The sequence below is a fragment of the Nannospalax galili genome, unplaced genomic scaffold (assembly GCF_000622305.1).
Source record: "Nannospalax galili isolate Female #2095 unplaced genomic scaffold, S.galili_v1.0 scaffold471, whole genome shotgun sequence".
Lineage (NCBI taxonomy): Eukaryota > Metazoa > Chordata > Mammalia > Rodentia > Spalacidae > Nannospalax > Nannospalax galili.
In genome coordinates this window covers 215,968-238,189 of record NW_008330333.1, presented here as the reverse complement: position 1 = coordinate 238,189, position 22,222 = coordinate 215,968, and the positions used below count along the sequence as shown (strand labels likewise).

General features: G+C 43.8%; 2 protein-coding genes across 13 annotated transcripts in view; one reads left to right on the top strand and one right to left on the bottom strand.

Annotated features, from left to right (window-relative positions):
* The window catches only part of LOC103744804 (ATP-binding cassette sub-family A member 17-like), a 112,732-nt gene extending 104,073 nt beyond the window's left edge, over positions 1-8,659 (bottom strand). Inside the window, 3 exon segments of the mRNA XM_008846654.2 lie at positions 2,116-2,377; positions 3,369-3,451; positions 8,552-8,659. Of these exon segments, the coding sequence (XP_008844876.1) occupies positions 2,116-2,377; positions 3,369-3,422 (316 nt within the window). The 5' untranslated portion in view covers positions 3,423-3,451; positions 8,552-8,659.
* Positions 8,660-8,878: 219 nt separating this feature from the next.
* Abca3 (ATP binding cassette subfamily A member 3) overlaps positions 8,879-22,222 on the top strand; it is a 61,780-nt gene continuing 48,436 nt past the window's right edge. For 4 of the 12 annotated variants that reach the window (XM_029569726.1, XM_008845362.3, XM_029569724.1 and 1 more), the window contains exons 1-2: positions 8,879-9,107; positions 17,048-17,284. The gene's annotated coding sequence lies outside the window, so the exon portion shown is untranslated. Of the gene's footprint in view, positions 9,108-9,266; positions 9,290-9,380; positions 9,733-17,027; positions 17,285-20,015; positions 20,187-22,222 lie in introns of those variants that run through there. The other 8 variants (XM_029569704.1, XM_029569701.1, XM_029569703.1 and 5 more) reach the window with 7 other exon arrangements.

The following is a 22,222-nucleotide window of genomic DNA, read 5'->3' as shown; positions in this document are numbered from 1 at the left end:
TTAACATGGTTTACAAGGTTCTGAATTATGTGATTGTAATCACCTTCTCAAATCACTCTTTTTTCCTCCTCCTCCTCTCCCCCGACCCCCAGTCGACTTAAAGTACTTACAGCCTCAGAGCCCTGCCACCTAGCTTTCCAGGATAACCCCTCCCTCCAAAAACCTATCACCCTTCTATTGCAAATGGCATTTATTTCTTGTTTTTAGTTTCTGAGACAGGGTCTCCCTGTAGCCCCAGCTGGCCTGGAACTCACTATGTAGACCAGGCTGGCCTCGCACTCACAGAGATCTGTCTGCCTCTGCTTCCTGAGTACTGGGATTAAAGGCATGTACCACTGTGGCACCAGTAAGTCTTTTAAAAGAATTGTCCTCACTGAGTAGCAACAAAGCTGGGACAGGAGCAACCTTTCTTTTTTACTTTATAGTCTATATCTTGTTTGAATAATAGCTTATGTAACAATTGTAGTAATTTTGAAAAACTTTATCCTGTGAAGTCTACATTTGGGAAAATTTATCAATCTTACCAAACTGTTTTATTCAGTAGATATTTACTGGGCCACTTACTCTAAGCCTAGCACTATAATGGGCACAGTGATGACTAAAACAAGATGTGGTTCTTTGTGCTTAAATAGAGATAGTGTAGTGGAGAAAAGACAGAAAATACCCAGAAAACGAGTAGGTGTATCATTAAATATTTATGAAAATGGTAAGGAAATATCAAACAGAATTTTGTCAAAGAGAATAGGGTAAAGGGGATAAATGTAAAGCCTACTTATCTGCCTTCCTAAAGGTCATTTCGACTGAAACTTGGAAGATAAGAGGGACTGGCACAGAAATGCCCAGTGCAAAGTGACCCATGCGAACTCTGTCTCCACAGGAGCAAAGGGTCAAATCTTGTTTTGGTCATCACTGTGCCCATTGCAGTGCTGGGCACAGAGTAAGTGGCCCAGTAAATATCTATTGAATAAAACTGTTTCCTCAGCTGGGGCTACAGAGATTCTTCAGAAAGAGAAAGAAAAATTCCAAATGTGGACTTCATTGGAGAAAGTTGTTCAAAATTACTTATTGTTACACAGATGGAAAAGAGCAGCTCTAGAAGAAACTGGAGAAAGCAGAGGTGTGCTCTTGAGAATCTGTGCCATGAGAAGCCACAGAAGGGTGCAAACAGAGCATAGGTGAAATCTAGGGACTTTTTGAGAACCCTTCTGCCTCTGCTTGGAAATGGGTTAAAATGGAGAAAGAGAAGCCTGATAGACTACATGAGTGCTTTCAATTCTTGATTAGTCAGAGACATGCAATAACTGGCAATCAGAATGTCTCATTAATAGGAGATAATAGGGTCATAATAGTGAGTTAAAAACAAATAGCATTTAATAATTTAATTAGCCTTGAAGCCCTGTTATATAAGTATACAAGTCTCCAATGTGCTCTGGAAAATAATAAAAATATTATCATGGTCATCCTTCCTTCACTATTGCCACTTGGGCTTTTGGGACTTAAGAGACCCAGATTTTAGATCACTGCTGTAAGAACTCTCAGGAAATAACTTTAAACTACACTATAAAAATGCCCTCCTGAGCCACCACAACTGACAACCTGAGTTCAGTCCCTAGGACCCACATGGTAGAAGGAGAGAACCACTCCTACAAGTTGTGCTTTGACTTCCAGTCTTGTATTGTAGCATGCATGTACCCACACACATGCAAGCACACACACAGTAAATGTAATAAAACCTTTTTTTTTGTTTTGGTTTTTTTTGAGATGGTCTTTGTAGCCCCAACTAGCCTGGAACTTATGTAGACCAGGCTGGCCTTGAACTCACAGAGATCTGCCTGCCTCTGCCTCCCAAGTGCTGGGATTAAGGCATGTGCTACCACACACGGCAAAACATATTTTTTTTTGTCTTTTTGAAGCAGGGTCTCCCTGTAGCCCCAGCTGTCCTGGAACTCACTATGTAGACCAGGCTGGCCTTGAACTCACAGAGATCCGCCTGCCTCTGCCTCCCAAGTGCTGGGACTATAGGCATGCGACACCACGCCCGACTGGCAAAACATTTTTAAATGTAAAAAAAATTTTTAAGTGCCTTCCTTACTCTTATCCCATCTTGTATCTAACCTTCAAAGTCGACATCAAAGGCTCGTTCTACCATTTCAGTGATAGCTTTCAAAGATTCACTTTTGGAAGGGATATAAACCAGTTGAAATCTACTTTTCAGAGGAAAATAATGGAAATATTCTGGCAATGAACTGATATCAATTGCCTGATAGACAGTAGAATGTCTTTTTTGTGGCACACTACTGAAACGAAGATACAATATAATTGCAGAAAACAGTAATGGCATCAAGATTTCGAGGAGTGTTACCAGAGTCTTCCACTTCTAAAATAAAAACAAAAGTTTTATGTTAATATAAAAAGAACTCAAGTGTAAATTGCTATGTGGCAATTTTTTTTTCTATTAAGAACCCTGAGGCTAGGGGTATAACTTAATCAGTAGAGTGCTTCCTAGTATGCATGAAGCACAATCCCCAGTACTGAATAAACCATGTGGTGGTTCATGCCTGCAATCTCAGCACACAGGAGGTGAAGGGAGGAAGATCAGCAGTTCAAAGTCATCTCTGCTACATAGGAGGTTTGAGGCCAGCTAGATACATGAGGCCCTGTCTCTAAAAAAAAAAGCCAGGCCACCTAGAGCTCCAAAATGAGACTCAGTTTAAAAAAAAAAAAAAATTAGGAAAAATACAATGAGCCCTAGCTAACACCATTCAGCACTTCCATAACAATAATGGCTAGAAATCAGTGACAGTGGTGTCATTTAACAATGAGAGTTAACATTATTGTGGAAACATTACTCATTTGTAGAAAAGGACCTCTTTACAAGTAAAGTTCTTTAGTTTTTCTTGAACTCATTATTAGTAGCTGTATTGTGAATACTGTACTGTATTCTCAACTTGACAAGATCTAGGATCACCTGAGAGACAGGCCTCTGGGCATGCTTGTGAGGGATCATTCTGATTGTGTTGATCAAGGTATGGGAAGACCTGCCCTGTGTGGGTAGCATCATTCCCTGGATGGCATCCTGGACTGTGTAAGTAGGGAAAGGAAACTGAACAGCCACACGGATTCGGAGCTTGTTGCTTTCCGACTGCGGATGTGATGGTGACTACCAGCTTCAAGCTCCTGTCACCCTGACTTCCTTACCATGATACATTGCACTCTTAAACTGTGAACCGTAGTAAACCTGTGTCCCTTAAGTTGCCTTTGTCAGGGTGTTTTATCACAGCAACAGGAAAAGAAACTCAATCAGTAACCAATTTAACTTAAACTGTCACTACCAGGGGCTTATATCTTTCCCAGATAAGCATACCCACCTTCAAGGTGAAATTCTTCCAAAGAAGAAGTTTTAACTTCTTGAACGCTGCCATTTTTCCCAAGCTGAAGAAGAGGCTCACCACTGGTCAGGAAACAAATTGAGGAGATAGTATTCATAATACAAAAATGTTAAGAACTATTCTTTCATCCTTGAACAGTTTTCTCCTGGTAGGCTTTCAGAACACTGTCAACTTTCTGGTTTTTCTACTGTCATTCTTTCTCAGTCTCTTAGGGTTGATTCTTCCTCTACTCTTCAACTTCTAAACACTAAGGTTTTACAATGTGCAGTCTGTCAGCTCCTTTCTTTTCCAACCACAGTCACTCTTCAAGTAACATCACTTAGCCTTGGTTTTGACTCCCATGTCCACAATGATGACATCTATACTGACATCACCAGCCTGGACTTTGCTTCAATCTCTTCCCAAACATCCAATTTCTTGATATCCACCCCACACTATGTTTCATCTCAAACTACCTGGCCTATTTATGGTCCACCTAAAACAGGTCATCGTATAGTCTTCCTTACCTCAGTTCATATCAGTTCCAGTCTTTGAGTTACAGAAGATTATTCTTGCCTTCTCTTTTGAAACATAAATTTAGATCATCACAAATCCTATTGGCCCTACCTTTGAAATACTCCTAGAATTTGACTTCTTTTCACCACCTCAATTCTTATTATCCCATGCCTGAATTTTTGCAGTAGGCTTTGCAGTACAATCATTATACCATCTTGCCACATTGCATTCTTTTATGCAATGATGAACACAACCAAGTTCAAGCAAGATCATACATACTTATCTGCCACAGAGAAGTAGGTTGGGCTGAAGAGAGCTCAGTGGTTAAGAGCACTGGCTGTTCTTGCAGAGGACCCAGGTTTGGTTCCCAGCACCCACATGGTGGCCAACAACTGCCTATAACTCTAGTTCCAGGGGACCCAATGCCCTCTTTTGGCCTTTACAGGCATTGCATGTATGAATGCACTTACATACATGCAGGCAAAACACTCATACACACAAAATAAAAATTAAAAAATCTGTAGGTTATGGTGTCTGTTAATGTTACCTCATCCCTGACATCTATTTTACTGCTATTACATCAGAAGTCTAGATGCTATTTTAAAACACAACACACTACTGCACCAAAACTTGGATTTCCTCTGACAAGTGCAAGTACACAATCCCCTTATGTGTTTACGTTACCAACTCTACTATTTCTTTCAGATATTTATTCAAAACTCATGTCCTTAATGAGGTTTATCTTGACTATCCTAAATAAAATTTCAGTCCCTCTAAACATTCCCTACCTATTTTCCAAGTTTATTTTTCTTCTTAGCATCTTTAAGCAATTTTAAATGTTCTTTATTTAGAGCTGGGGAGATGGCTCAAGAGATGGCTTAGTGGGTAAAATGCTTGATATACAAACATCAGGACTTGAGTTCAGATCCCACCACCCACATAAAAGCCAGGTATGCAGTGCATGCCTGTAACCCCAACACTGAATAGAGAAAGGCAGATCCTGGGACCAGGTAATTTAACTGAAACAATGAGATCTAGGTTCAGTGAGGTATCCTCCCTTAAGAAATATGGAGCACCAGGCATGGTGGCACACACTTTTAATCCCAACACTTGGGAGGCAGAGGCAGGTGGATCTCTGTGAGTTCAAGGCCCGCCCGGTCTACAAAGGGAGTTTCAGGTCAGCTGGAGCTGCTGAGCATGGTGGCACATACCTTTAATCCCTGCCCTCAGGAGGCAGAGGCAGGTCGATTTCTGTGAGATCAAGGCCAGCCTGGTCTATAAAGTTCTAGGCCATCTATGGCTACATAGTGAGACTCTGTCTCCAAATGAAAGGAGGGAGGAGGAAGTGAGGCCAGGCATAGTTACCCATACTTTGTAATTCCAGTACTCCACAGGCAAGAGTCTAAACAAGTCTTTACAGGTCTAAAGTCAGCCTGGACTACACAATGAGTTTCAGTTCAGTCTAAACTGCACAGTAAGACCCTGTCTCAAAATACATACATGAAATAAAATAAAGAAACGAATGCATTTTTTCGTGGTCGTTTTGAGACAGAGTCTCCCTGTAACCCCAGCTGGCCTAGAACTCTCTCTGAAGACCAGGCTGGCCTCGAATTCACAGAGATACATTTGCCTCTGCTTCCCAAGTGCTGAGATTAAAGGCATGTGCCACCAGAATGGCTAGAAATGAATGTATTTCTATTTACAGATTATATGATTTTATATGTAAGAAATCCAAAAATGGCCAGGCGTGGTGGTGCATGCTTTTAATCCAAGCACTTAGGAGGCAGAGGCAGGCAAATCTCTGTGAGTTTGAGGCCAGCCTGGTCTACATAGTGAGTTCCAGGCCAGCTGGGGCTACAGGAAGACCCTCTCTCAAAAAACAAAAACAAAAACAAAAAAAATACACACACAAACAAACTCAAGATCATGAGTTTGATGCCAGCCTTGTCTACATAGTGAGACCACATATAACCCTTCCTACCACCCAAAAATAGAAAATAAATTAGAAAAAAAAGAAGAGGAATAAAAGCTACTTCCCACCAAAACACACTCAATGGAAAATTTTCCAAGCATAGGAGAGACGTGCAATTGTCATGCCCAGTTTACATATCTAAAAAGAAAACATCTATAAGGCAAAATTATGCATTTATATAAATACATAGAAAATTTTTAATTTTTATAATTTATGTGTATGAGTGTTTTGTCTGCATGTATATAAGTATACCACGTAAATGCAGTTCTCATGGAGGTCAGAAGAGAGCATCAGATCCCCTGGAGCTTGAGTTACAGATGACTATTAGCCACCATGTGGGTACTGGTAACCCAAAAGGGGTCTTCTGTAAGAACATCGAGTGTTCTTAACTGCTGAGCTACTTCTCCAGTCCCAAATACAGAGAAAATGTTAAGAAGTATATTTACCAAACAAATGACTATGGAAAGGGGATAGTAGTTATAAAGGACTTTGGTATGATCTTTTAATTTTTCAACAAGAATATAATCATATGAGAATGTGTAAATTAAAAATGTGTAAATTAAAAGCCATGCAAATTATATTTTAAGCAAGATATTTGGTTTAAGCAAAGCTGTAATAAAGTACTACATATATATGTACTTTATTATAGCTTTGTATATATAGATATACATATATAGATATATACACATATATACATATATATTATATATATTATATATATATATATTTGGTCTTTTTGAGAGAGGGTCTCCCTGTAGTTCCAGCTGGCCTGGAACTACATAGATCAGGCTAGCCTTGAACTCACAGAGATCTGCCTGCTTCTGCCTCCCAAGCACTGGGATTAAAGGCATGCGCCACTACACCTGGCACTACTTGTATATTTAATAACACAACTCTGAACAATATATACTGATACTCAATGTACTTATGCCCATTCTTATGTGATTCTGTTTATATTATTTTCAAATTTTAACCTCCAGTTTTAACAATACATTGTTGGGGACTCTGAATTATATTAAATGGGTGTTTTATTCATTTCAAATTTCATCTGGTATAGAGTAAATAAACAAAAAATATGTAAACTGAATGGAGCACACCTGTTTCATGAGATTCTGAGGAACATCCTTCATCAATACTCCCACCCTCATCTTCCACCTAAGGGAAATTCTACATTACCCAGCTCTGTTCCTAGATTAGCTTCTAAAGAACTAGGATTAGATTTAGACAGGACTGAGGACTGAAGAGTTGCAAGCTCTAACAATATAAATTGGGAATGGCAAGTACTGTTTTGAAAGAAACACAAGGAAAAAGCAGGCTGAAGTGATGGTCCAGTGAGCCAGGCTCACACAATTTTCCGGCAGGAAGCAGGGAATGGGAAAGATCTCTTGGTTTGGGGAAGGTGGGCTACAGTCTTTGAGGAAGGATGGGGAGAAAGACTTTTGGAGATGTTTGCGGCAACTGAAATCTAATCCCCACCTAAACTTTAATTGTTCTTGCTTCCCACCCCCTCCCCCCGCATGCTCATTACAGACATACTACCATTTAATTGGCATTTTTCTGCCAGGCATTATGAAAACCATTTAACATAATTTTTTCCTCACTTTCACCCTCAACAACAACAAAAAAAGGATGGGAAGGATGGAAGGGGACCATTTCCATTTTCAGAATATTGAGATTCAGAGATGTAAAATGACATGAATACACTAGTGAAGGGGTCGAGCCAAGACCTGAAGACAAGTCTCTGTGACTCTTATTCAACACACTTTTGGCCAGAATTGTTCCTATACCAGATGTTTAGGATCTGGGGACCTGCCCATGCACCAGGCAAGGACTCTTTCCTCAGGAAGCCCAAGCTTTCTAGGTTACGATAACTCGACCTCAGAAAGCAAGAGGTGAACACAGTGAAACCGGCCGGGACTCAGTCACAACCTCGGGGTTACCTTAACGACAAGTCCAACCCGTCCTGCCTCCCTGCAGCGTATTTGGCCGGGCTTCTGCAGCCTGGACGCCGGGGAAGGGCAGCGGCCGAGGACGCTCAGGGACTCGCTGGACCGCCCGCGACGACTGTTGGCCGTGCGTTGCGGGCGCCCAAGCTCTGTCCAGCAACCACTCCTCCCCGGAATGCCGCGCGGCTGCAGCCACCTGCCTGAGAGGACCTGGATCCCTAGTGTCCTCCCGCCAGGGGACCCCGACTCTGTCCACTCCGTGTGGCTGCTGAGCTGGGTCGTGAGTCGCCCACGCCCTGGTGTAGTGCTCACTAGCCTCTGGCATCCCCTGTGGTTTCTGGACGGTTCCTCCACCTAACCTCACGTGGGCCAGGCTCCCTCCCACGCAGAAGGTGGCACCTTGCGTTAATGACAGGAGGGTTGAGGTGAAGGAAACATTGAGGGACTCGAAATAAAAAAAAAAAAAAAAAACGCCGTGCAAACGAACTCCCGGATGTTAAAACTACTGTGAAACGCCTACGTCCAGAGATTCTCGTCGGGCCCGGCCGGGGCTGTATTCCCTGGACCTCCCTGGCTCCCCGTCGCAACCCCAGCCTCACGCCCCCTGCCGGACAAGGACAAGGGCTGCGGCACCACTGGGGCGCGGGCGGGTGTACGAAGCGGAGCCTGTAGCCGCAGGGCGACCCATCACGCACGCACTTCTCTGGTCTTTTCGTACTAGGTGAAGTTGTTAATAGATAGAAACCGACCTGGATTACTCGGGTCTGAACTCAGATCACGTAGGACTTTAATCGTTGAACAAACGAACCATTAATAGCGGCTGCACCACGCACGCGCAATGTGTGGCGCGCCACCTGGTGGACGTGGGCTACGAGTGCGGGGTACTGCGCTGGCGCGGAGTCCTAATGTTGAAGTTGTAAGGGGCGCACGCGCGAGGTGCCTCCACCCCCACCAGCCCGCTTATCCGATCTGGGCGCCAGCGTGGGGCACAGCGCAGGCGCAGGACCCAAAGCACTGGAGAGGCTGGGGCGGCGGGGAGCGAACACCCGGTGCCCGCGGGGGGGGAGGGGGGGGCACGTTGCGCACGCGCAGCCTGGCGCATTCCCCCCGTAGGAGCAGGACCCTACCAGTGAGTTCGTCAGCCTGCGCTGGTCTCAGGCGCGTATTCCCGGCCGGGCGGCCTCCCAACTATAGCGGTCACCGCCGGCCGCCGCCACCCCTGCCAAGCTGGAGAGGAACCGAGGATTCTAGGGCCAGACTCCGGGAGAGAGCTGAGCCGGCCGCTGCACTCCAGCGCCGAGGGTGGTGAGTGGCGCCAGGACCTGTCACTCGCGCGCTAGCTCCGGCTCCTGGCTCCGAGGCTTCCTGTCCTTGTGGGCCAGAGTCTCCACTCTGCCAGCGGGCTGCGTCCCCCTCCTGAGGTCTCCGGGCCCCGCCTGCGCTCTGGGACCACCGGTGCCCGGACCCACCCGTTCGGGTTCCTGCAGGTGCTGCGTCCGCGGCGTCCTCAGGTCTGGGTGTGTCCCCATCACCGCCGGGCCGCTAGGTGCGCAGGAAGCGGCTCAGGCAGCGGGAGTCGTTGTGGGGTCCATTGTGCGGGTCCAGAAGGTGGACAGACACTGCCGCCGCCCTCGGGCGCTGCCTGCTGTACAGAGCTTGGCGTCTGCGTCCCCGGCTGCGGCGTAGTGGGCCCACCGGATGAGTGGGGTGCCCACCCGCATTGGAGTCCTTCCACCTCCATCCTCTTCATACCTGCGAGCCTCAGAATAGGGCTTCTGGGGTACCCTCGTAGAGGTCGAAGCTGCGACGCTCCCGGTATTCGGGACAGGACAGGGAGGGAATCGCCGGTGTAGGCTACGGTCCTGCAGCAACCGTTCCCAGGGTCGGGTGCCTTCCTATGAGTGCTCCAAACCGCAGCCAGTCCCTGAAGGTAGGGTGGCCTTCTGTGCCTGGGCCCAGAGTAGGTGTTCCTGTGAGCTGCATGCTTGAGAGCCCCTGACTTCTCTGCATGTGGCCCATCGGGAACTTGTTCCTCAGCGGGTATTTCTGTCTGCCCCTTTCCCTCGAGGCCTGGAAGCTTCATGAATCATGGAGCTTAGTGTTTGCGTATCTAGAGCACTCAGAAAGTCACTCACCTAGAATGAGTGAGGCTCTGTAACAATGTGGAGACCCAAGAAGGGTTTAAGGGGATGAGTTCCACTCATGTCTCCTAAGCAACCATATTTCATTCAGAAAGCTTTGGTGTTGTCTTTGGTAAACTTGAAAGACTGGAAGACTGAAACCATTTTAGGAAAATTTACCTCATGGGAAATGAGAGAGAAGGGGTAAAATTGGTAAAAATGGATGCCGTGGGAATCACCTCCACTCACATTGTTTTGAATTGAACCCTTGCGAATAGAGTAACATCTTTCTCTAACACCGTTCTGGCAGGATTGCCTTTTGGAGCATGACATGGTAGCTGGAGTTGTTTTTAACAAGCCTTCCATAGTACATTAACTAGATAGTTCTGTGGGAACTGTTTTGACTGTCTTAACTGTGAAGGCCCAAATCAGGCTTCCAAGTGCATGGTTTCTTCAGCCCTGTTTCCAGCAGTTGGCAGGAGGCTCCTTTGCTGTTGAGTGTGTCCAGAGCAGCAGTCTAGAACTCTGAGATATGCCCATCACTGTTCTAATAGGCAAGGCTCTAGGCATGATCTTGAGTCACTAGAGACGGTCCTTGGTTTGGGTGACCTTAGAATGGTACCAAAGAGATTATTTACTCTCAAGAAACCATGAACAGAAAGCAGGCTGACAATGGCTTAGTGGGTAAAGGTACTTGCCCATCAAGCCTGACTACCTGAGTTTGATCCCTGTGACCTACATGGTAAAAGGAGAGAACCAGCTCCTCCAAGTTGTTCTCTGACATCCACACTGGCACCATGACACACACAGCCCCCCATCACCACACAAATAATAATTTATTTATTAAAAAATTTAAGAATGGGACTGGAGAGATGGCTCAGCAATTAAGAGCACTGGCTGCTCTTGCAGAGGATCAGGGTTGGATTCCTAGCACCCACATGGCTGCTAACAACTGTCTGTAATTCCAGCTCTAGGAGATCCCATACCTTCTTCTGACCTCCATGGGCAGTGCACAACGTGGGTGCATTTACACACATGCAATACACTCATATACATAAAATAAAAAACAAATATTTAAAAAATAAAAAATTTGCCATACATGGTGGCACACGCCTTTAATCCCAGCACTTGGGAGGCAGAGGCAGGCAGAGCTCTGTGAGTTCAAGGCCAGCCTGGTCTACATAGTGAATTCCAGGCCACTTGAGGCTGCAAGGAGACCCTGTCTCAAAAACACAAAAATAAATAAATAAAAGTTTTTAGAAATAAAAAAAATTAAGAATGAAGTAAATGCCGAGCATGATGGCACATGCCTTTAATCCCAGCACTTGGGAAGAGGCAGGCAGATCTCTCTGAGTTCCAGGCCAGTCAGGGCTACATAGTGAGACCCTGTCTCAGAAAACATAAAAAAGTAAGTGCCACACAATACAACATAACCAGAATAGGTACCACAGGTGTCCAAAGGTAGAATATTTGACCCAGGCTGTGTTAGAATTGCCCAGAAAAATGCTTCTATGCCCATACCAGAGTTTACAGTCTTCATAGGTAGGCTTCATCAGTTTCTGTCTGAAAGCACCCCCAGTAGATTCTTTTGTACAACCAAGATGAAGTACTGTTATCAGAGACAGCATTACAGAGGGCCTAGCATAAGAAGTCAGCCAGGAAATGATAGGGTTTCAGTAGTTGGAGCAGTGTGTTGGGTGATATTCCAAGCAGACTGAAGTGCTGAAGGCCCATACTATGTGGGGAGAGAAAGCTGTGGGCCCATCCCTGTATCAGGGTCCATTCCACTTGAATGGCACAAGGTCTGGAGTCAACAGGCAGGAACTGTGTAATAAGCTCCTTGCTGCCTTGCTTGTTAGAGAAGATCCATGGTTACTTCTCTAGGGATAACTGTTGCCTCATTACCTCATTTCCTTCACCTAAGAAGGCAAGAAAGATAGCTGTCCAGGGAATGGCATTGAAACTCTTAACAGTGTGAAGAAAGCAAGCAGCAGTATAGATTTTTGTGGAACTCTCTTCCCAGAGCCCCCTTTGAGCCAAATCTTCAGCCTAAATACACCCTGCTAATCCCTACCAAGAGCTTCCTGTTTTAGGGTGACCACTGCCTCCAGCTCTGGACAGAGCAGGTAGTGTTGAATTTGCATCCCACCAACCTGTGTTTCTCTGCCTGGGCCTGCAGAACAAATCACTCAGCGTCAGACCTGGCTTCTTAGGGCTCTAAGGCAGAGGCTATTGCTTGCAGTTTTCAGCCTGCCTCATTTACATAAGAGCACTATGTAAACAAGTCATTCTCAGACTTTTTTCTTGTGTACTGCTATGTGGAAAAAAATTGAGTGTGTACATATATATTTGTCTAATTATAAATCAGTTATATACTACTGTGCTGACATGAAATACAGTTGAATATAGAACTTTTAAAGAGATCAGAGGCAAGGCAGCGTGATTAAATTTTCCAACACAGTAATGAAACAAAAATTATTGCATAAACATGCTTTGTAAAATGAAAGCTCTGAGATCAAGTTTATAACCTTGATGAAACCTAAGTCCTAGAATTTGAAAACCTGGTTCTAAGTCTGTTTATTTCAGAAACCAGTTCTTGTAGAATTTACAAATAAACATGACACACCTTATGTAGGCACAGAGACTATGCTTCTGGGTCAGAGTACTTGTTTTTCTGAGCTCATTCACCTGACATGCAAAGTTGACATGGGCTGGTCAGGGTGAAAGGGAAGGTGCAAATTCTGGTCTTCAGGGGGTTTTTTGGCATGCATGTTTGTATACATAGCATCCTTGGAAAGATAATAACATAATTATGAAAACATCTTGTGCTTATCAGCTTTTCATTGCTGTAACAAATACCTGAGGGTTATCAATTTAAAAAGAGAAAAGTCTTAAGTTGGCTCATGGTTTTTAGGTTTCTGGCGATGATCAATTGCCCATTGCTTTGAGACCTATCATAAGGCGGCACACCATGGTGAAGAACATGTAGCAGAAGAAAACTGCAGACCTCATAGCTGGATCCCAAAAGAGAGAAGGGAGAAATAGGCAGGATCCCAGCATCCTCAAAGATGTTCTAATGATGTACAATTCCCCACCAATTCAAGTTTCTACCTCCTGTCAATAGTGCTCAACCAGGAACCCAACCTTTAATACATGGACCTTTATGGGACCCTCAAGATTCAAACCATATCACTTCTATGCCAAACATCCATGTTCATAAGTGTTCTGTTCTTGGCATGGATTCTTTGAAAAGCTGTAACCTCATACCTTGCTACTTTTTCTTTGACGGGACAGGCTTGACTGCGGGTTTTGTTCTGTTGTGTGTATGTATGTGTAATCGTGTGTGTGTGTGTGTGTGTGTGCGTGTGTGCGTGCATGCGTGTGAAGGCCAGAGGTCAAAATTGGGTGTCTTGCTCTATTGCTCTCCACCTTATTTATTTATTTATTTATTTATTTATTTATTTATTTAGAGACAGACTCTCTCACTGAACCTGGGACTCACCAATTTGGTTGGCCAGCAAGATCCAAAGATCCTTCTGTCTCTGCCTCCCTCCTTGTATTGCCCCCCCTCCAACTCTGTGGTTACAGACACATGCTACTACACCCAGCTTTTTACATGGGTAATGGGCATCTGAAGTCAGGTCCTCCTTCTTGCACAGTGGACAGTTTACCCACTGACATCTCCTCTGCTAGAGTGTGTTTATTTATTTTTTTAAAAGCTAATTTTACACATTGTTGCAGTTAGTTGTTATTTAAATTTATTGAAAGGTCTCTAGGTTTGAAAATATCATGAAAGAAAATTCATACCTCCTTCTTAAATCTGTAGATCCTTAAATCATGAACTGTGTCACAATAAAAGTACTCATCTTCACTTCCCAGATAACTACAAAGTTCTGTAAAGGTTTGATTATTTAAGTCTATCATTAAACTTTTAAAAATTACATTTATTTATTTATTCATTTATTCATTTATTTATTCATTTATTTATTTTGTGTGTATGCACATGCCATGGCTCACATGTAGAGGTCAGAAGACGCTTGTGAGAGCTGATTCTCTCCTATCGTGTAGGTACTGGGGATGGAAGAGGTTGTCAGGCTTGGCAGAAAATGCCTTTACACATTGTGCCATGTTGCTGTCCCTAAGTCTCTTTTTTAAAATTAACCACATCCATTATATCTTTTTTTAAATGATATCTTGATGCATATAAACTTTTTGTCTCCAATGCTTAAGGAAACTCCTAAGTGAGGTCTTGCCATCACCCCTGTCAGTCTCTTTCTCCTCTGTCATGATGCCACAGCAAAGCATCAGAGTCCACCCATGTGTTAAATATTCATAAAACTTTTTTCTTATTCTTAGAGAATAAGAAAATTGCTTGCTATTTCACCACTGTCATATACTGTCTTATGCACCCCACTTGGAAACCACTAGTAGGGTTCACAGATGGGGGGCCATACTCTGAAAATGTGCCTCCTCTTCTCAGTTCTCCCCTTTTATTTTATTTTTGTCTTTTTGAGACAGGGTCTCCTTGTAGTCCGAGCTGACCTGAACTTACTATGTAGACCAGGCTGGCCTTGAACTCACAACAGTCTGCCTGCCTCTGCCTCCCAAGTGCTGGGACTAAAGATGTGCACCACCACGCCCGGCCTCCCCTTTTATTTTTATAATGTATTGATATTTGAACATTTCATCTGCAGAATCCATTGCATTTGACATTTTCAAATATTTACTAGTTACACCTCTCCCCCAGAAAAAAGATTACAAACTAGGTCAAAGATTGAAGGAAGCCACATGTGCTGCAGCAGCAGGAATGTGCTCCTTAACCCTTTCTTGGGGCAGCACCCCTTTTTTGGGTCTTGGTGATATAGAAATGGGTCTGCTTCCATCTCTGGCTCATTGTTTGCTGCTGCCAGCCCCATGTCCATGTTCAGCTTTCAGGGCAACATACTGTTCCCCATGCATGCCTTTTCACCCTTCCATGATCCTCTAGTGCCCACCTCCATGATGAGCTACTCAAGCCCAGGCACCTGGTTCACTGTCTTACTTGCTGTCGCACATACACAAATCCTGTTTACTCTGGAACTTTGTAATACAGTCTTAGCTTAATTTCCAGGAGTTACAACAGAGACAAGCATTTGCAGACCATAAGCTCTTGGGATTGAGACGATTATGTTCATTAATAAGTTCATTAATAGAGTTCGTTAATAATTAGCATCCTGGTTATGCCTATCACATTAAGCACTTGGCAAATATTTGTTGAATGAATAAATGCTTTGTTTCGTGTGTCCTAAAAAGCCACAGATACTGCTGGCAAACATTAAGTATGTTCAGTGTGTACACACACGGATGTTTGATCCTGGCTGACTATTGGGGATGCCCCAAGCTAGTAATAAATGCTTTCCTAAAAGCATCTCAAGCAGGGCAAGGTGGTTCCTCCTCCTGAAGGAAGGGTACTGAGTGTGACTAGCACACCCACTAGGATGCCTCTTTGTTACACACTTGTGATAATATGTGCAGAGCCATGGTTATTGGCTCTTTTGGGACAACCTCAGCAGGTCTGGCCATGGCTATATTGTTCCTTTCTGTTCGAAGCCTGTATAATCAGGCTTCCACGGAGCAAGATGCACCAGAGCTGGGGACATGACAAACATGTGGCACAAAGGGGTTCTTGTCTGCCACTGGGTCACAGTCCACTTCTACTCACTAGTTTTGAAGGCTCCTTAACGCCTTCTCCAGAAACACTGACATTTTTCTGCTCTGTACATGCAGACATCTATATCAGAGAAATTAGACAGGTGAAGCTCAGCATAGTGACCATGTAGTTAAGTGGTAGAGCCCTCCCTTGGTATGAACGAGGCCCTGGGTTCAACCCCTGGCATTGTTTGGGATTCTTCCAGCTTGCTGCTAATCAGAGGCATCCCAGTGCTCATGGACTGACAACCCATAGTCCCTAAGTCAACAGCAATTATGGGAAAAACCATTTTGACAGGACTCCTGTGTTCTGCCAACAGAGTTCTCAGAAATTAGCAGCCCATAGTATGCACTTGCTTTATGCCCATTTGATTGCTCACTAAAATACAAACATTGAAATAATCATTGCCTTGTGCAATGTTTGATATTTTAACTGTAAGCAAACAAGCCTTTTGTGTGTGAAGGGGACTGCCTTCTCTTCCTGACCATTTCCTCAGGAGGAGCAAAGTGAGCCCTCTTCAGTGGGAAGTTCTCAGAGTATTCTTGTTGGGAGGGGATGGTGGCTTTGAAAGTGGCCAGTCTAGTCTTTCATGTTTGCCTTAGAGTAGCTGGCAGTCACCTCCCCCGAGGTCACTTCTGGATTTCAGCCATTGCCACTTTTGGGTACTCTTCTGTGCCACTGCAGTGTTGAGTGTTTTAAGGAACTTTAACTTCCTTCCCTCGTGTACACTGGCTTTCGCAACCAGAAAGCTTTCCAGATTTTGTAATTCCAGGATCTCCTCCTTTAAATTCCTTTGCTCAAACAGAACAGGCATAAGTGCAAGTGGAGCCTTCAGATAAGGCCTCGCAAGTTCAAAGCAGCAAGTGGGATGTCAGGGGTGGGCGCAGGAGCAAATAAAAGTGCTAATGGGGTGGTGGGGCTGACTCGCTAATGTTACAGTTTAAGAGTAATATATAAAAATATTAGAAAGGTGTTCACTGTGTCTAGGATACCCAGGATGGAGGCATGCAGGGGCTAAAAGCTCAAATTTAGAGGCTAAGACAGGCTGAGAGTCAAGCCCTGGCTTGCAGTGTGATCTTGGCTGGTACTTCCTCTTGGTCTTCATCTGCCAGGGGTAATACTATTGGAGGCCAGAGCCACATTAGGAGCCATCAACATACAGTGCCAGGCAACATTCTGGACATGCATGCTCTTAAGTCTGTATCTCTCTGATAGCAGATCTGTTCTGTTTTAGTAGCATACTTTAGTTGTATGCTGCTGGGGAATTGAACCAGGCCCTTGTGCGTGCTATACAAGTGCTCTACCATTGAACTACATTCCCCAGCCCCTAAGGAACGTACTTACAGCCCATTTTTCTCTTTTATTTTCTAATTTAGTAAAAGGTGTTTTGTAATTGTTTTTCAAATTATGCTTAAGCACCCACCATTTACTCAAAGGTTCCAGAGAGTCATGCCTGTGAGCCCCAGGTCCCTCCTGATGTCCCTTGAAGCCTCAGCATTCCTGTTCCCCAGGGCCACCTTGCTGCTCTCCGGGGGTCTGCTGGCTCTACTGCAGTGTCCTCTGTTTTATACTGCTGCCACCAGGACACTTCACCTGTCGCCTTGAGGAAGACTTGCAGCCAAACTTGCCTGGACCCAGGTCAGTTTCTGGTGCTGCCTCCACAGCTTGAGTAGGTGGGTAAACTTTGTGTCCCTTGCAGCTCTGGGCCTGAAAGGGAATGGGAATAAGCATGAGGTGTTAACTTTCTTTGACAAATGGCCAGAAATAGAAACCATCTATTTCTTTGGCCAGAAGCATATGTTTTAGTTTTGGGTTTTGTTTTTTAAGACATGGGTCTCATGTAACCTAAGCTGGCCTTGAACTTACTGTGTAGCAGAGGATGACCTTGACTTTTTTTTTAATCTTCCTGCTTCTCCTGGGTCCTGAAATTACAGGAATGTAATCTCAGGTTTCTGCAGTGCTGAGGATTGAACCCAGAGCTTCATGCCTGCTAGACAAGTGCTCTACCGACTGACCTATATCTTGAGCACAGAACCTATTGTTAACTGTGACCTTTTTATACCCCTTTCTGGAGAAGGAAGAAAGTTCATCTCAGCCAGATCAGCTGCCAGTCTGGGCTGCTTTGTCTAAAGCCACCTAGTCCCTTTTATCAGCTAGCTGAACTGTATAAGGAAACCTTTCATAAATATAGATCTGGGCTGGTAGGATTACGCAGTGGGTATAGGCACCTGCCGCTAAACCTGATGACCTGAATGTGATTTCCAGAATCCACATGGTCAAAGGAGAGAACCAACCCCCTCAAGTTGTCCTCTGACCTCCACATAGGTGGATGCACAAATAGAAATATTATAAAAATTTAAAACATTTAAAAATAAAACATAGGCGTTAGTGTGTCACTAAATAACTGTTCCTTTATTAATCATCTGTAGTTGATTTCAAGGTCTTATTAGTGGTTTTAAATTGTACTTATTAATTTATTTTGTGTTGAGCATGGAACCCTACTCACGCAGATGCACTGCCACAGCAGCCCTTACAAATTAAAACTGTAAAAGAATTGAGGTAATTTATTAAGTTTTCACTTACTGACACTTTGTGCTGTGGATTTTTTCACATGTTAACCATGTGATTATTAAAAGTCATATTTTGGGCTGGAGAGATGGCTCAGCAGTTAAGAATACTGAGTGCTCTTGCAGAAGACCTGGGTTCGAATCCTACCACCTACATGGCACCTAGCAACTGTCCATTACTCCAGTTCCAGGAAATCCAATGGCATCTTCTGTGTTCTGTGGGTATTGCATGACAAGTGTGCACTTACATACATGCAAGCAATGCACACATACACATAAAATTTAAAAATATATATATATATTGGTAAAGACCAGACTCTCATCCTGTTTTGCTGAGTTCCAGGCGAGTAGTGAGTTTGGAGTTGCTGACTGAACCATTCCCAGAAGTCTACCTTTGAGACAGGGTCTCCCTGTATCCCCAGCTGTCCTGGAACTCACTATGTAGACTAGGCTGGCCTTGAACTCACACAGATCCACCTGCCTCTGCCTCCCAAGTGCTGGGATTAAAGGCGTGCACCACCACGCCCAGCCTAAAAGTCATATTTTATATCCTGGGCATAGTGGTTCATGCCTACAATCCCATCTCCCAATAGGTGAGGCAAGAGGATTGCTATAAATTTGAAGCCAGCCTGTGCTACATTGTAAGATTTTGTCTAAAGCAATTCTTATTTTAAATTCATTTGTGAAATTGCTTTACCTCCTTTAGTGCATAAATTTTGAGTGTCATTAATATCAACAACAATATGTATTTTTAAAAGGCAAGATTTGCCAAGTGTGGTGGCACACACCTTTAATTGCAGTACTCAGGAAGCAGAAGCAGGTGGATCTCTATAAGATGGAGGCCAGCCTGGTCTACATAGTAAGTTTCAGGGCAGTTGGATCTACAGGAAGACTGTCTCAAAAAAACAAAAAATTAAGGAAAGAGTAGATAAATAAGAATATATAAATAAGGTAATATTTTTAGTACTTAAAAAGTCTTTTAATTTAAAAATTTTTATTAGCCGGGCATGGTGGAGCACACCTTTGATCCGAGCACTTGGGAGGCAGAGGCAGGTGGATCTCTGTGAGTTCAAGGCCACTTTGGTCTACATAGTGAGTTCCAGGACAGCTAGGGCTACAGAGAGACCCTGTCTCAAAAAGACCAAATAAAATAAAATAAATTTATTGTATGCATGTGTCTGTGTGGTAAGTGTACATGTATCTAGGTGCCTGAGGAGGCCAAAAGTGTTAGATCCCCTGGATTTAGAGTTGTAGGTAGTTGTGAGCTGCCCAATGTGGGAGCTGGGACTAGAACTCTAGTCCTCAGTAAGAGTAGTATGCGCTCTTAATCACTGAGCCATATCTCCAACCTAAAAAGAGTTTTTACAGAATTTTTTTTTTGTCTTTTTGAGACAGGGTCTCCTTGTAGCCCCAGCTGTCTTAGAACTCACTATGTAGACCAGGCTGGCCTCGAACTCACAAAGATCCACCTGCCTGCCTCCCAAGTGCTGGGATTAAAGGTGTGCACCACCACACCCGGCGGAAATTATTTTTAGCTATAAAACTTTTTAAAAGGTCATTGGTCATTAAAAAGAATAGCCCTGTATCCCATGCACTCTAGTCTCTAGGTATTCACATTGGGTAGCATGTTAACTCGCATTCGTTAATGAGTGATTCATGAAATGTCTGTGTACCCTGTTTCGCCTTCACTTGACTGAGGGTTGGTGTTTGATTAGCATTAGCTGTGAATATAGAGCTGATTAACTAAACTGGAAACTCCTCCACTGTGAGTCATTGAGGCTTTTCTCCACTTGGAGAAGGCTGAGCTGGGAAAGTGCCCCTTTCTGCTTGCTTGCAGCTCTCAGCACTGGACGAGGACCAGGAGCTCCGTCGCTTCCTTTGCCTTCCCTCCTTTGTCAGGTCTGCACACCTAGACCTCCATGCCCCTAGCTTGCCAAATGGGGTCCTCCTGATCGTGGATGCTGCCAGCTTTATGTGTGCTCATTCAGACCACCTACTTCTCTAGCAGGTTAGCAGCTCAAGATCTCTGTTTTTATGTTTGAAATCCAGTAAAAATTTATCTAAATTGACAAATACTTTTTTTCTAAGTTTTGTCTTTTCTATCACTTATGTTCAATAACCTCTTGGCAGATTTTTTTCCACAGTTGCATATGCCAAATTTAAATGTTAAATTCATATGTAATATAGGATACTATTTTTTGACACATTTTCTTTGTACAAGCAGTAAAGATGAAAATGGCTAGTTTTATACTAGGCATGATGGCACATGCCTGTAATCTTAGCAGTCAGGAGGCTGAAACAGAGAATCACTATGAGGAAAGCAGCCTGGTACCTAGTGAGTTTGAGACCAGTCTGAACTACATCGCAAGACCTTGTCTCAATAGGGAGAGGAGGGAAGAAATGCCTAGTCTTGCACAGTGGAGATTCAGGTGCCAATATTTGTAATAACAATAGGAAAAATTGATCCTTAGATTCAAGGCAAGAGATGATGACTGGTCACTCCACTTACACAACTGCCTGATCCACTGGGCTCCTGGGTCAGCAAGGTCAATGAAGGCCCTATTCAAGGCCTCTCCTTTTCCTCCGCAAAGTCATCTCAAGCATTCGAAACTACCTGTAGCCAGGACACTAACTTGTTTTCTTTTTTAAAAAATTTATTTATTCACTGTGTGTGTGTGTGTGTGTGTGTGTGTGTGTGTGTGTACATCATGGCACATATGTGGAGATCAGAGGATAACTCGTGGAGTTGGTTCTCTCCTTCCACCTTTATGTGGGCCTCAGGGATCAAACTCAGGTTGGCAAGCTTCAAAGCAAGTGTTTTGCCTGCTGAGCCATCTTACCAGTCTTGAACTGAGTTTTCTTTTACTGGCTCTATATTGTTTTTAAGAATAAAGCCAGTTGGGGCTGGAGAAATGGCTCAGCAGTTAAGAACACTGGTTGCTCTTGCAGAAGACCCAGGTTCAAATCCCAGCACCCACATGGCAGCTAACAACTGTCTGTAACTCCAGTTCCAGGAGATCTGATGGCCTCTTCTGTCCTCCAAAGGCATTACACAACACGGGTGCACTTACCTACATGCAGGCAATGCACAAATACACATAAAATAAAAAAATAAAAATTAAAAAAAGATTAAAAAAAAAAGAATAAAACCAGTTGGGCCAGGTGTCGTATGCCTTTAATCTCAGCACCTGGGAGACAGAGGTAGATGGATCTCTGTGAGATCAAGACCAACCTAGTCTACATAGTGAGTTCCAGGCCAGGTGAGACTACAAGGAAACCCTGTCTCCAAAAAAGGGGAAAAAATAAAAAAAGAAAAGAATAAAATAAAGCCAGTGAAGGAGGGAAATTCTGTATGCCAGAATATTTTGCTAATAAGTAGAAAATGTATAGTAACTACAGAAAGCATCTCAATTGTATCGATCAAATGATTAATACCACTACAATAGTCAGAGAGCACATAAAAAAGCATGTTGCTGGTCAGTGAGATAACTCAGTGGGTAAAGGTGTTTGCCTGATGACCTGAGCTTGATCTCTGGAACCCACATAGTGGAAGGAGAGAACAGACTCCCACAAGTTGTCCTCTGACCTCCACGTGCACTGTGGCATTTGAGCATGCTCATATGTGTGAGTGTGCATGCATATACACAGAAAATAAATAAAATATTTTTTAATATTTTATTTATTATTTTTATTTTTTTATGTGTATGAGTGTGTTGCCTGCATGCTTGTGAGTGTACCCGTGTCATGCAATGCCACGGAAGTCAGAAGAGGGTTTCGTATTCCCCTGGAACTGGAGTTAAGGATAGTTCATAGCTGCCATGTGGGTGCTAAGAATGGACCCGGATCTGCTGCAAGAGCAATCAGTGCTCATAGCTGCTGAGTCATCTCTCCAGCCCCAATAAAATAAAATTTTTAAAAAGCATATTATGCTGGGCATGGTGGCGCACATCTTTAATCCCAGCACTCAGAAGGCAGAGGCAAGCGGATCTCTGTGAGTTCAAGGCTAGCCTGGTTTACATAGTGAGTTCCAGGCTAGCTGGGGAT